Here is a 14,234-nt window from a genome sequence, read left to right as displayed (position 1 = left end):
GTTTTGTTCCACATTGTTCTCCCTCTCTATCCAGGGTCCCCTACATAGATCCCTTTCCAAGTGGTTGACAGTGGTAGCCGGGTACCATCTAGTTCTTCTGGTCTCATGTTGTATAGGATGCAGACTGGATGGTGTACCAGTTGCTAGGACTAATTGTTCCATGAATTTTTGGTTTTCTCCATTCTTCTTTGCTCTGGATGAGGAGATACGCATTGTTCCATCTAGATGGCAGCTTGTAAACTTTTAAGATCCCAGTCATTACTCACCAAAGTAGGAGGCAGAACAGTGTTTTGTATAGTATGTTATGCCAATTGAGCTAGATGTCCCCTGCGACTATGGTCCCGAGCCCACAGGTTTAACTACTCGGTCCCTCTGGGTCACTGGCTGTGACCAAGAAGTGACTACAACCTTGCCCCTTGTCAGCTCTACTATACACCTGGGAATTCAGATCATACAAATACACTTATAGGACCATTGTCTGCCAACCCTATACATGGTCTTGGGTACACTCCCTGCTTCATAGACATACCTAATAGTTCAGCCTGTCCACACATCTATCCACCCATATACCCATGTTTGTCTTCACTGACAATGCAGTACTGTATGTGCAAAAAGGTTCATCTTTGTTGTCTGTACCTCCCATGTACCTTTTCTATGTCTTTCTCTTCCTCAATGCCACCATATTGGTCACTCACATTTGGTACATTGCCCTTCTCTTCACCCAAATCAATACTTATCTCTATCTATCTTACAGTGTCCCCTCCTTTCCCCTCCCACCCCTGGTAACCAACAAAGAAAATTTCCTTCCATAGATAAACCTTTCCTTGACTTTTACAATAACGGACTAACACAGTATTTGTCCTTTTGTGATTGACTTATTTCACTCAGCATAATGTCCTCCAAGTTCATCCATGTTATGCAGTGTTTTGCAGATTCTACATTACTCTTTAGCACTTCATAGTATTCCATTGTGTGTATGTACCAGTTTGGTTATCCATTCCTCAGTTGATGGACACTAACACCTCTTCTTGATGAACACTCTAAAGAAGATTGGAATAGTAGGGAAATTCCTCATTATGATCAGGGAATACATGAAAAGCCAATCTTACACTTAATGGGGCAGACTGAGAGGTTTTCCCTTGAAATCGAGAAGAAGACAAGGATGCCTGTTCTCACTACTTCTATTTAATATTGTATTAGAAGTCCTAGCCACAGCAATAAGACAAGAAAAAGAAAGGTATCCAGATAAGACAAGAAGAAGTAAAATTATCTCTATTTGTGGATAACATGATCCTATATATAGAAAATCCAAAAGTTCACGACACAACTTCTAGAGCTGCAGTGTAATAAATTACATAGTGTGGCTTTTCTAGTCAAAAGTCTTTGTAAACTCCATGGTGGAATTTGCCATGAGCAACTGAGTAGCTCCTGATTGTTAAAGTTATCTATCTACCTGGGGTATTTCTGTTGAGAGTGGCATGAAGCAATCTTCTAGGAATTTCTCTCTCTCTCAGGTATATAGAATTCCGGTGTTGGGACTGGTTAGTTTGGCCACTTTGCCAGGTTCAAAAAGAGCCCTCCTGGAGGCAGAAGGAAATCTCTTGCTGCTGGGAGATGTGAGAAACATGCACTGCTGGTAGAGACATGTACTGTTAGGAGAAAGACTGAGAGACACTGTCAGCTGAGAGATGGCTGGCTGAGAGAGACTGAGCATGTTCCTGAACTTAAATTATAGCCTGTTGCTTCCCTAATAAACCCTATAATCTGGGAGTTCTGCGTGGCCACTGCAGCAAATTATTGAACTCAGCAGAGAGGTGGGTACTGCGGGAGGAACAGTTGATAAAAGGGCTGGAGGGAGGCAGCATGTCTGGTCTTGCAGGAATAGGCCTTGGGCTACTGATGGTGATTCCATCTTCCTCTTGTGGGGGTTAGAGGAGGTCAGAAGATGCAGCCTCCCTGTCCCTTGCAAGAGCTTATAGAGGAATTTAGCAAGGTTACAAGATATAAGCAATGAGAAATCTGAAAGGGATATTAGGGAAACAATTCCATTTACAATAGTATCTAAAAGAATAAAATACCTAGGAATAAATCTAACCAGGAATGTGAAAGACTTATACAATGAAAAGTAGCTCCATGTTCATTGATTGGAATACTTAATATTGTTAAGATGTCAATACCACCCAAAGTGATCTACGGATTCAACGCAATGTCAATCAAAATTCCTACAGTCTTCTTTACAGAAATAGAAAAACCAATCCTCCACTTAATATGGAATGGCAAGAGGTCCTAAGTAGCTAAAGCAATATTGAAAGAGAGGAACAAAGACTCACACTTCCTGATTTTAAAACATTCTGTATAATGACAGTAATCAAAACAACCTAGTACTATCATACCGAGAGACAAACAGACCAATGGAATAGAATTGAGAGTCCAGAAATAAACTTATACATCTATGGTCAAATGATTTTTAACAAGGGTGCTAAGTCCATTCAATGAGGAAAGAAGAGTCTCTTTAATAGATGGTACTGGCAAAACTGGATTTATATAGAAAAATGAAACAAGATCTATGTCTCACACCATACACAAAACAAAAGGATTAAGAACTTAGATGTGCAAATTAAAACCTTCTAGTTCACTGCACAGTATTCTTTGAAGAAAAAGCACGGGCAACACTGTCAGGTCTAGCTTTCAACAATGGATTAAATAACATTAAAAAAAAAAAAAAAAAAAAAACCCAACAGCAAAAGACAAAATAAATTAAAAAAAGAAAAAGACCTAATAAAAATTAAAATACCAAAAAAGTGAAAAGATAAGCTACTGCCTGGGAGAGTATCTTTGCAAATCATAAATCTGACAAAAATCTAATAACCAAAATACATATAAAACTTCAACAAATTAACAACAAAGATAAATAAAGCAATCATAAAAAGGGAAAAGGACTTGAATATACATTTCACCAAGAAGAACATTTAAATGGGCACCAAACATGTGAACATCATTAGCTCAACATCATTAGCTACCAGAGAGATGCAAATCAAAACCACAATGAGATACCAATTCATTTCCACTAGGACTCCTTGGAAGGAAGGTTGGGCAATCTACTTCCATAGTGATACCGCCTCCGCCTCGGAAACCCAAGGAGGGGTCACTGTGAGTCAGATCTGACTCAACGGCAGATAACAACAACAGGATAGCTAAGATTTAAAAAATAATGAATGTTAGCTAGGATTTGGGGAAATTGGAACCCTTACCAATTGCTAATGATTCCCCCTAGCAAAATGATACAGTCATTGTAGAAAACAATGTGGCAGTTCCTCAAAAAACTAAAAATAGGACTATACTATGACCCAGCAATTCTACTCCCAGGTATTTATCCAAGAGACATGAAACAGAGATTCAAAAAGAGACTTGTACACCAATGTTCACTGCAGCACTATTCATAATAGTCAAAGGGTGGAAACAATATAAATGCCCATCAATAGATGAATGGACTATAAAAAATGTGGTACATCCATACAATGGAATACTACTCAGCCAGTAGGAGAAATGAAGTTTTGATAATGTCACAGTATGGATGGAGCTTGAAGACACTATCCTGAGTGAAATAACCCAATCATAAAAGGGCAAATATTGCATGACCTCAATTATATAAAATGAGAAGAAAGGACAAATGTATAGAGACCAAAGTTTATTAGTAGTTATGAGGAGCGGGAGAGAGCAAGAAAAGGGGGTGGGGGGGTAGGTTAATAGTAATGAAAAAATTGCAAAGATTAAGGGTAGTGTTGCATAGCTGATCATTGTGATTTCTACAATAAGCTGTATACCTATAAAAAGTTCAGTTGGCATCTGTTGAACATAAAATGAATCTGCTTTGTAAAATTTCACCCAAATCACAACAAAAAGTTAAAAATAAAATTTAAATTGGCAAAAGTTCTGTCATAGATATATTTACAACAATGAAAAAAGAATAGCTGCTTATGTACAACCAAACACCTTTTATGATTTGGATCCTTGGGTCATGGTTTCATGGGACATCTCGGTTAACTGGCCTACTAGCGTGTTTAGAGTTTGCTTCTGTTCTACCTTCTAGTTCACTGCATAGTGTCTGGGATCTTAAAAGCTTGCAAGGAGCCAGCCAAGGCACAACAATTGGTCGCTATTTGCCTAGAGCACCAGAGTAAAGGAGCATCAAGAATAGAAGGAGGATATGGAATACATTGTTAATTGACTCCATGAACAACTGCCACCTCTGTGAAGAGACTAGAAAAACAGGATGGTACCTGGCTACCGTTACTGAACATTTTGATCAAAAATTCCATGGAAGAATCCTGATCAAAAGGGGGGAAAATGCAGAACAAAATTTCAAATTCTCACAGATTCTAGACTTTCCGGAGCCACAAAGAGTAGATGAACCCTTCAAACTATTGCCCTGAAATAATCTTTAGTCATTAAACCAAAAATATCCCCAGAAATCATATTAAAACTTAACTACAGTTTAGCTTAACTACTAAAAAAGGTCATAATTGAGCATTATGCTTTTTTTAAGGACTACCTATATGGCATCAAAGGAGCTCTGGTGGCATTGTGCCTAAGGCATATGACTGCCAACCAGAAGGTTGGTGGTTCAAACCCACCACCAGCCACTCTGTGGAAGAAAAATTGGGCAATCCACTTCCATAAAGCTTTACCACTTTGGAAACTCAAAGGAGTCATTATGATTGGAATCAACTCAATGGCAGTAAGTTTTATATGGGATCAAATTGACTATTAAAAAAAAAACAAAAACATTGCCGTAGAGTAGGATCCAACTCATAGCGACCCCTCCTTGGGTTTCTGAGGCAGGCAGTATCCCTACAGTAGATTGTCCAACCTTCCTTGGAAGGAGTGGCTGGTGAGTTTGAATGGCCAGCCTTCCAGTTAGCAGTCAAGTGACTTAGGCACTACGCCACCAGAGCTTCCAAATTGACAATAGCAACTCAAAAGATTATTGTTGTTGTTATATGCCATCCAGTCGGACAGGACTCATAATGACCCCTTCCTTGGGTTTCCAAGGCGGTATCCCTATGGAAGTAGATTGTCCAACATTCCTTCCAAGGAGTGGCTGGTGGGTTAGATAGTATCTTAGGAGGCACTGAGTTTATGTTAATGATGGAGGGACAATTCAGAAAAGGAGGGGGAGAATGGTTGTACAACTCGAAGAATATAATCACTGTCACTAAATTGTACACATAGAAACTATTGAATTGGTGTATACTTTCTATATATTTGTGCATATTTTCAACAATAAAATAAGTAAAATGAAGGGAAAAAAAGCGTTTACGAATCCATGCTTTAAAGCCTCAATGCGTAGGGAAACATGCTGTCATTGATAAAAAATGTAATTTATGTAGAACAGATTTAAGAAGGTGAAGATGTTCATTTTAAAATACTGAGCTTTAAAGCACCAAGAAGCAGAAGTGAAGACGTCCAGTGAGTAGATGGATGGTTAGCAAACAGATGGTTGGTAAAGAGGAACTGACTTTGGCAGATAACTGTTAAGTGAGAGGGATCTCCTGTTCTTCTATTTAGATCTGATAAATGAATGAAATCATAAAGGTAAAAAGGGTTTAAAGATGATTTATAACTATAAAACATCTACTTGTGGGGTGGGAAGGAGGCAAAGAAGAAACATAAGAATGCAATAATGCATTCTAAGAAAGCATGTAAGCCGAAAGATTAGAAAAGGAATGCTATAATTAACAATAACAACTCATTCTGAGACTCAAAAGATAAGAAACTTCCTAAGACAATTGGAAGAGGAACGGCCTAAGCCTTCTTCATAAAGGAAATAAGTACTCTTATTACTGACTCCACTGTGATGGAACTATTGGTCTTTTGAGTTTTCTTGGTAATGTTTCCCTCATTATTTAGTTTATAAACTAAACTCAAACCCATTGCAGTTGAGTTGATTCCAACTCAGAGTGATCCTACAGGAAAGAGAACTGCTGTCAAAGGGTTTCCAAGGCTGTAATCTTTATGGAAGCAGACTGCCTCGTTGTTTTCCCTTCGGAGCAGCAAGTGGGTTCAAAGCACTGATCTTATAATAAGCAGCCGAGCACTTAACCACTGTACCACCAGGGAATCTATTTAGTTTATGTTCTCAACTAATTCATATCACTAACTAGTTCAAAGGAGCTCTGGTAGCATAGTGCCTAAGGCACTTGACTGCTAACCAGAAGGCTGGCGGTTCAAACCCACCAGCCACTCCTCGGAAGGAAGGTTGGGCAATCCTACTTCCGTAGTGATACTGCCTCGGAAACCCAAGGAGGGGTCGCTATGAGTCGGGGCCGACTCGACAGCAAATAACAACAACAACAACAACTAGTTCAAACCTTGATCTCATAACTATATTATTGACATACATTTCTGACTATTCTCCTTACCTCCAAGTCTCAACTTTTCAAATCAGATACTTTTCTAAATACTTTTATCCTGTCACTTCTCAAGTCAAAAAAATCTCCAATACCCAACTTAATGTTTTCATTCTTTACCCTAGCTCACCATAATGTAATCCTAATCCTTACCATGAAACCTTCACTTAAGTCAGACACAGATAGATTACTTCTTCCCTACATACCTTTCTTCCACAGCATCCTTCCAATAAAAAATATGATATAAGCATACGACCCCCAATCAGTACCCCAGACTATACCCATTCTTTAAGAAGGCTTAAGTTCAATTTCCTCTTTAATGGATCTCTGATCACTACAACCCCGGGAACTTTTCTTCTTTGAACACATTTTATGTTTGTGCTGATTTCATATTTAATATTCAACTGCATAGCCATTTTAACTCTTTACATGCATGTCACACCTTTGCAACTATGCTAGCAGCACCCGAAAGACATGAAACACAGCTTATACTTCTTTATGTTCAAGCACACTTTAGAATAAAGTTTTAGATAAAAATATTTTAGATTTTTATAGATAAAAGTATATCACAGTATCTCCACAAAAAGGGACAGCCACTTACCTCCTACACTCTGTCTTCGCTTTCTCTTACATTCTCCAGGAGATTCATATTCACCTTCTTCAAAGCCTTCTAGTGATGGAGTAGCACACAGACCATCAACACCCAACATAGCTGGTATCTTTTCCAGGATAAAATCTGGTACACGTCCTAAATGAAAATGTTTACAAATAAGACAATTATTACCCTCCTACACCACCCAAAGGAAAAAAAAAAAAAAAAAATATATATATATATGTATATACCAAATTTTCTAAGATTTGTCTTCATTATTGACTTGGAAGAAGCTGATACTTCCCTCACTTAAATACAGCCTGGCATTTAATAATGCAAGTCTTACCAATATCTGATGCATAATCAATAAAAGTCTGCACTACAGCAGCCTGTAATCGGAGCTTTTTTTCTGTGTTAGCAGACATCTTTTCATGTCCCTCACTTGTCTGAAGAAGATTTGGTGCAAATATTACTGCAAGATTGCTGCTATCCATTTTATTTTCACTGGATCTTAAAAGAGATAAAGGTTTTATTAGATGGAGTCAAAGATGAAAACAAAGAGGTAAAATAATATACTTAGTCCATTTTTATGACTCCTTACTTATAAGTCACAAACAAGTCAATACAGGAACCACATCATTGACTGGAACACAGACAAAGCAGAAATATACAGCTTCTGTGTGTTTAAACATATACTGCAAAAACCATACTAATCACAGAATTCTCCTAGGTCCATACTTTGCTTTTCCACACAAATTGAACATATTTATCTGATTTTCCAACTTACACATAGAAAATTGGAAGTATTAAAAGCCATCAAGCATGTCTAGAATAGGCAGGCTCTCAAACATCAGGGAAGAGTGAAAGCTAAAGAGAAGGAGAGGGATGGGGCAGGGTGGGGTGGGGGAAGACAAATTTTAAAAACAAAGTCAAATATTTCAAAAAAGTAATCTAAAGTCTTTCAGTGGACAAAAAGTCCTACTAACACCAATAAACCATGAAGTCATTCATAGCAGTAATTCTAAGATGGCAATGGACTATTAAATCATTTAATATATTCTCTCTTAAATTATACAGGAGCTGTAGTCGTACAATGGTTAAGTGCTTGGCTGCTAACCCAAAGGCTGGCAATTCAAACCCATCTAGTGAAGCAGTTCTACTCAGTCACATGGGATCACTGCGAATTGAAAAACAACTTCACAGCACCCAATATGGTACTTCTTATACAAAGAAGTATGTAATACTTTGTAAAAAAAAATTTCCATTCCTAATAAAATGTAATTTATTATCTATTAGGGTAAACTTTTATATAGTTGAGAAATTAAACTAATATGTCTCAAGAGCTTCAATTACCACTCACCTAAGGGAAACATTCCTGAGAAAGTTAAAGAAGTATCTTAATATATCAATTGTGTGGTCAGCCATAAGACAGGAGAGCAACAACGTAGCTTTATTCTTCTCCTCTGTTCTCAATTGTTGAGCTCTGAAAAATGCTTCATGCAAATCTGCTGGGAGAACAGGCTCTGGCAACTCCCTAAAAAACTGCTTAAGAAGTCCTGCAATATCACAAGGCAGTGCAGAAGACAGGCAACTTTCCCCATGATCCAGATTATCCTGAAATAAATGCAACAATCTTAAGAATATTTTGGGTTTAAGAGCTTATTGCAAATAAAATCCTTCTTCTATATCCTAAATTAAAGAGATTTTTTGAAAGTAAACATCTCTTAACTCTTGTTTGAATATACATTACTCCTTTCTAGAGGCTTTCTGGGTGGCACAAATGTTTAAGCACTTGACTACTAGCTCAAAGGCTGATGGCTTAAATCCACCCACCAATGCCTCGGAAGATGGCCCAGCAATCTGCTTCCGAAAGGTCACAGATTTGAATACCTTAAGAAACTCCTCAGAAGGAAGATGGGGCAATCTACTTCCGTAGTGATACTGCCTCAGAAACCCAAGGAGGGGTCGCTATAAGTCGGGTCCAACTCCATGGCACATAACAACAATAACATGAAGCAGTTCTACTCTGCACACATGAGGCTGCTCACCATGAGTTGGAATAGACTTGATGACAACTAACAACAATAACTCTTCTTCTTAGAGGGCTAAAACCAGAAAGATTTAAGTATTGTTTCATTCATATAGTATTTTACAGAAATGAGGAACATAATTTGAAAGTACTCTGTAAACTTTTAAAGAATTATAGAAATTATATACTATATCCTTTGAAAACAAGATTCTCTTGCCATGAAAAAAGCAATTTGCAATCAATTTCGGTCCATTATTAGCAAAACTAGTCTAAATATTTCAGTCATAAAAACCAAATCAGTAAATGGTACAAATGAAAACAATAGTTTAAAATATGTTTACCTTTAGTGCTCTTAGACGGATAACAGATCCTGATTTTCTAAAAAGTCCTTCTGTATGAACATGTTTTTCTAAAGACGTACAAGCATCAACAAGAAAGCTAAAAGAGAGAATCTTTTTCAGTTGACCAGAAACACATCTTACCAAATCCTTCATTCTCCCCAAGTACACAAGCAGACCAAGAATACTTACTTCTCACTTAACAACCTAATTAGGATCCAAAGACCAGGTTGTTGCATGAAAATCAGCATTATGTGAAAATGCAGGATGACTATCACTATCAGATCACAAAATTCAGATGACAACATCAGTATGTAACTGCCAAATTACACCATTAGGTAACTGTGAAATCACTGAGAATCAAGGCTCAGCCAAGTTGACACATAATCTTAAAAGCTGTGTTATTCTTGCTTCACACCTTAGCATTCATTACTGCCAGGTACACATTAACATGCAAAATTGTCATATAGCAGTTTTACTATTGTCATAAATGTGAAATGTCAGATGAGGTAGTCAATAAGTGACGAGAGGGTATACTATGTCCCCTTACAGAAGCTTTGATGCCACAAATTTTTAATCTTTGTGATAAAAGGTTACTTTTAGCTGTCCCTCTTGCTTCTTAGGATTCTTCTCTAAGGTCTCTTTTTTTCCTCCATGTAAATTCAATGAGCTCTCTCAATCCTACATCTTTCTCAAGGTATCCTTCTTCTGTTATTTCCTTTAGAGTACAAGACTTGTCTTGTCTCCACTTCTTCATATCCAGGTCTCTACTCAACACTCTCCAATCAGACTTTTATCTTCATTACTCAAATGAAAGGGATCCCTGGATGATGCAAATGGTTAATGAGATCAGCTGCTAACTGAAAGGCTGGAGTTTCAAGTCCACCCAGAGGCCATCTTGGAAAAAAGCCCTGGCTATCTACTTCCAAAAAACCAGTCAATGAGCATAGTTCTATTCTGATACACATGGGGTTGCCACCAGTCAAAATCTTACCCCTACAGGGCAAATGGGAGAAAAACTTTCCTAAAGCAACAAAGTGTTCAAGAAAAGTTTTGAATTATGTATCAACTAAAGTTTAAGTTATTGCATGAGAACAGAAAAACTAAACCTTACTTTGGATAGACAGGCAATGAATTAGAAATTAGGTAAGATCTAAGATCATTTCTTGACATGAAGTTTAAAGCTATTTTATAAGCCACTTCCCAGTAATTTCTGAAGCAGTCAGTCCAAAAGGTTATTTATAAATGTTAAGTGGCATGGAAAAGCAAAAGTGTTAATTTGTGTTGAAAAATAGTCCAATATCTTAGCTTAAATATTCCTTTATCTAACATTTTTAAAACCAATAAAAAAAATACCAAAATTATTACTGTGTCATAGATCTGAATGACAGCAAACATTTAGAATAGAAATGAAAATTCTGATTTAATAGAACAAATATAATTTGCTTCTTAACATTTATCCATTTCTGACCCTTAATATTGTGTCCTAGGAAGAAGTACAAATTACCAAGTTATAATAAAATATACAAAAGTTAATTTTTTTTATATTAGCTGATGTTGAGAAAGATGAATCATTTACCAGCATGAAACACATTCTGAATCAATTAACTTTATTTTTAAAAGTTCTAACAACACTTTGAAATATTCATTTTATTCTTCATTTTAAACTTTGCTTACCTTGGAATGTGTCCATATTCAGGTACAACAGAATGGGGCAATACATTAAAAGTTACTCCAAATACCTTACCCTAAAATGACAAATTCAGTTACTTTAAGACAAATATTAGGTATAATACAAGTTTTCTTAAACATAAGGCAATTATGTTTAAAAAATTAAAACCTGCAAGGGGAGAAAAATAACAGAAATAAACTATCAGTCAAAACAACTAAAACAATTATTTCAGATGCATATGGCAACAAGTAATTACTGTATTAGACATCCTAGGTGCTAATAGTACAAAGGTGAACAAGATAAAATCTTTTCCTGCAAACTAATAAATTTAGTCTGCAATCCAATACTAGAGATTCAATCCTATTAGTGCTTAGTTAGGAAATTCTTAAACAGACTTTGACCCAAAACACAAACATTAAAAAATAAAACAAAACAACCAAAAAAAAAAAAAACTACAGGTTCATTCAGTGATCTTATACTGACCTTACTTTTTCCTTTTGTCAGTTTATAAATACTAATTTGAATCAACTGAACCAAGTCATTTGCTAAGCAAAAATTCTAACTCATGTTACTCATTGATACTTCTTAATATTGCAACAGTAGTAGTTATTTTTAAACTTGATCATTTTTTAAAATTTTATTTATTTTGTTGTTAGAATATATACAGGAACACATACCAATTCAAGTTTCTACACACACAATTCTTACATTTTTCCTGTTGTGCAATGATTATCACCCTCCTTTTCTGAGTTGTTCATGACTTGTTCAAATAAACCCATTGCCTTCTGAGCATCTTTGGAGTTGCCGTTGTCTGTCTGATGTCATATAGATAGTTCCTAAAAGGACATATGCTCAAAGCAGACTTTTTTTTTTTTTTTTTTTTTTACAAGTTAGGCAAAACTACTGTTCGGTTTTAACATGACTTCAGGAGATATTTTTGGTTTGAGGCTTAAAAATTATCTCAGGGCTTTATTCATCCAGCCTCCACGGCTCCAGAAAGTCTGGAACCCATGAGGATTTGAAATTCTGTTCTGCATTTCCCTGCTTCTGATCAGGATTCTTCTATAGAATCTTTGATCAAAATGTTCAGTAATGGCAGCTGGGCACCATCCAGGTCTTCTGGTCTCATGGCAAAGGAGGCATTTATTTATTCCTGGTTAAACTTGATAAATTTTTTCTACATGCTACAAAAGAATGCTTCTCAAACAATGCTTAGAGGCAACCAAGGTAGGGACTGTATAAATATTTAATTCAAATTTCATCTTACTATTTTCAAATCATTTTTTTAAAATTCCCATTCAAAAGTGTTACATTCAAATTTTAATCTTGAAGATATCAAAAGTAAACTTGTGCATTGGTTAAATTGGGTGTTTTTGTACACCTCTGAATAAAGAATGTACTGCTATCTTTGTGCATGCATTTTAACATCTTAAAAATGTGTCACTGATTGGGAAGGTTGTGGCTTTTTTACTGCACTTAAAAGTAAATTCAAGCCTGTACATGTCTATTACAAAAAACTGAGTGAGTACACCTAATCTCACACTTGCTAATTTACCTTAGACACATCCTCTCTCCATGAATACTCTTATGTGTCAAGAGCACTTTATTTACTCATATATTTACAGTAATGAATCATTTGGGATTAAAGTTTCAACACAGTAACAAAAATTTACTAGTTCTCTTTCAAGCATTTGAATCTATTTAATTGATGAGTATTCCAAGATAGAAAGAAAGTACAGTATAGTGCTTAAGACAGCAGGCTTCCAGAGTCAAGACAGGCTGGTTTTATAACCTGGTTCTGCCACTTAAGTATTAGTTGAGTGACCTTGCTCAAGAAAAAATTCTCTATGCCTTGGTATCCTCACATAGATCCTAAGTCGAAGTTGTAGAGAGAATTAAATTAATTAAAGCAAGTAAAACTCTTATCAGTGTCTGACACAGTAAGCACCCAAAGAACATTTTTGTTATGATTATCATTTCAAGATGAGCTATTAAAAAGAAAAAGCATGCATTACCCCTTGAGTAAATCAGAATTTGTGCAACAACAATAAAAAAGCAAAAATAAATCAGATGCTAAAGTTGCCATAAGACTACAATTGTCACACATAATAGAATTCAGGTTTTTATTTTTTTCCCCTTTAAAGGTCTCACTGTTCTCAATGATTGACTTCACAAGTAACTGCTATAATTTAATCTCATAAAATAACACTGATAACATGCTTTGTAAATTTTATGTAATGGAATATCACTTTCTATTATTTTGTAAAAGATTTTCAGTATGTTTCTCAAAAACCACTGTAGCTAACAAAACATCAAAGAGAAATCTCATCTCAAAGCTCTCACTGCCATGGAATTGATTCAACTCATCGTGACCCCTCCTTGGGTTTACAAGGAGGTATCTCTACAGAGGTAGATTGCACAATCTTCCTTCTGACGAGTGGCTAGTGGGTTTGAACCGCCAGCCTTCCAGTTAGCAGTCAAATGCCTTAGGCACTACGCCACCTTATACTCATTTCTCATACTCAAAGAAATTCCCTATCCTGGCAGATTTCATTCTTCTCACACAATGATTTTCTGTTTTTCTTTATTAAACTACTTTAATTAGGGTTTCTATCTAAACTTATAAGAAGCCTGGTGGCATAGTGGTTATGCTGTCAGCTGCTGGTTCAAATCCACCCAGCAGCTCAGCAGGAGAAAACCTGGCAATATGCTCCCAGTAAAGATTACAGCCTAGAAAATCCTATGGGGCATTTCTACTCCATCATATGGGGTAGCTATGAGTAGGAACTGACCTGACAGCATACAACATTTGAATTTATATAGAATGATTGTCCATTAGGATGTAGACCACTGATTACAACAACATCCATCATTAGTTGAACAAGTGGTATGTGACAGGTGCTGAGCTAGGCCTTTCTACAGATGTTACTGTTTTTAAATCCCCTAAACAGGAACTCTGGTGGTATAGTGGTTAAGGCACTTGACATTTTTGAGACAATTTTGATTGTCACAACTGGGAGGATGCTATGGCATCTAGTGGGTTGTTGTTGTTATTGCTGTTGAGTCGGACCCAACTCATAGCAGCCCCTCCTTGGGTTTCTGAGGCAGTATCACTACGGAAGTAGGATTGCCCAACCTTCCTTCCGAGGAGTGGCTGATGGGTTTGAACCACCAGCCTTCTGGTTAGCAGTCA

General features: G+C 36.5%; 1 protein-coding gene across 1 annotated transcript in view; it reads right to left on the bottom strand.

Moving 5' to 3' along the window:
* Nucleotides 1-14,234, bottom strand: part of LOC103196702 (rho GTPase-activating protein 11A) — a 121,481-nt gene that overhangs the window by 104,976 nt on the left and 2,271 nt on the right. The window contains exons 2-6 of the mRNA XM_042780898.1: nt 11,047-11,117; nt 9,373-9,469; nt 8,363-8,616; nt 7,349-7,512; nt 7,012-7,158 (exon numbers count right to left, since the gene is read on the bottom strand). Of these exons, the coding sequence (XP_042636832.1) occupies nt 7,012-7,158; nt 7,349-7,512; nt 8,363-8,616; nt 9,373-9,469; nt 11,047-11,117 (733 nt within the window). The remainder of the gene's footprint in view (nt 1-7,011; nt 7,159-7,348; nt 7,513-8,362; nt 8,617-9,372; nt 9,470-11,046; nt 11,118-14,234) is intronic.

Source organism: Orycteropus afer, unplaced genomic scaffold (assembly GCF_000298275.1).
Source record: "Orycteropus afer afer isolate SDZICR_OR568_19922 unplaced genomic scaffold, OryAfe1.0 scaffold00068, whole genome shotgun sequence".
In the NCBI taxonomy this organism is placed as follows: domain Eukaryota; kingdom Metazoa; phylum Chordata; class Mammalia; order Tubulidentata; family Orycteropodidae; genus Orycteropus; species Orycteropus afer.
Note: the sequence above shows the minus strand (reverse complement) of the source record. Positions and strands in the feature narration are given on the sequence as shown.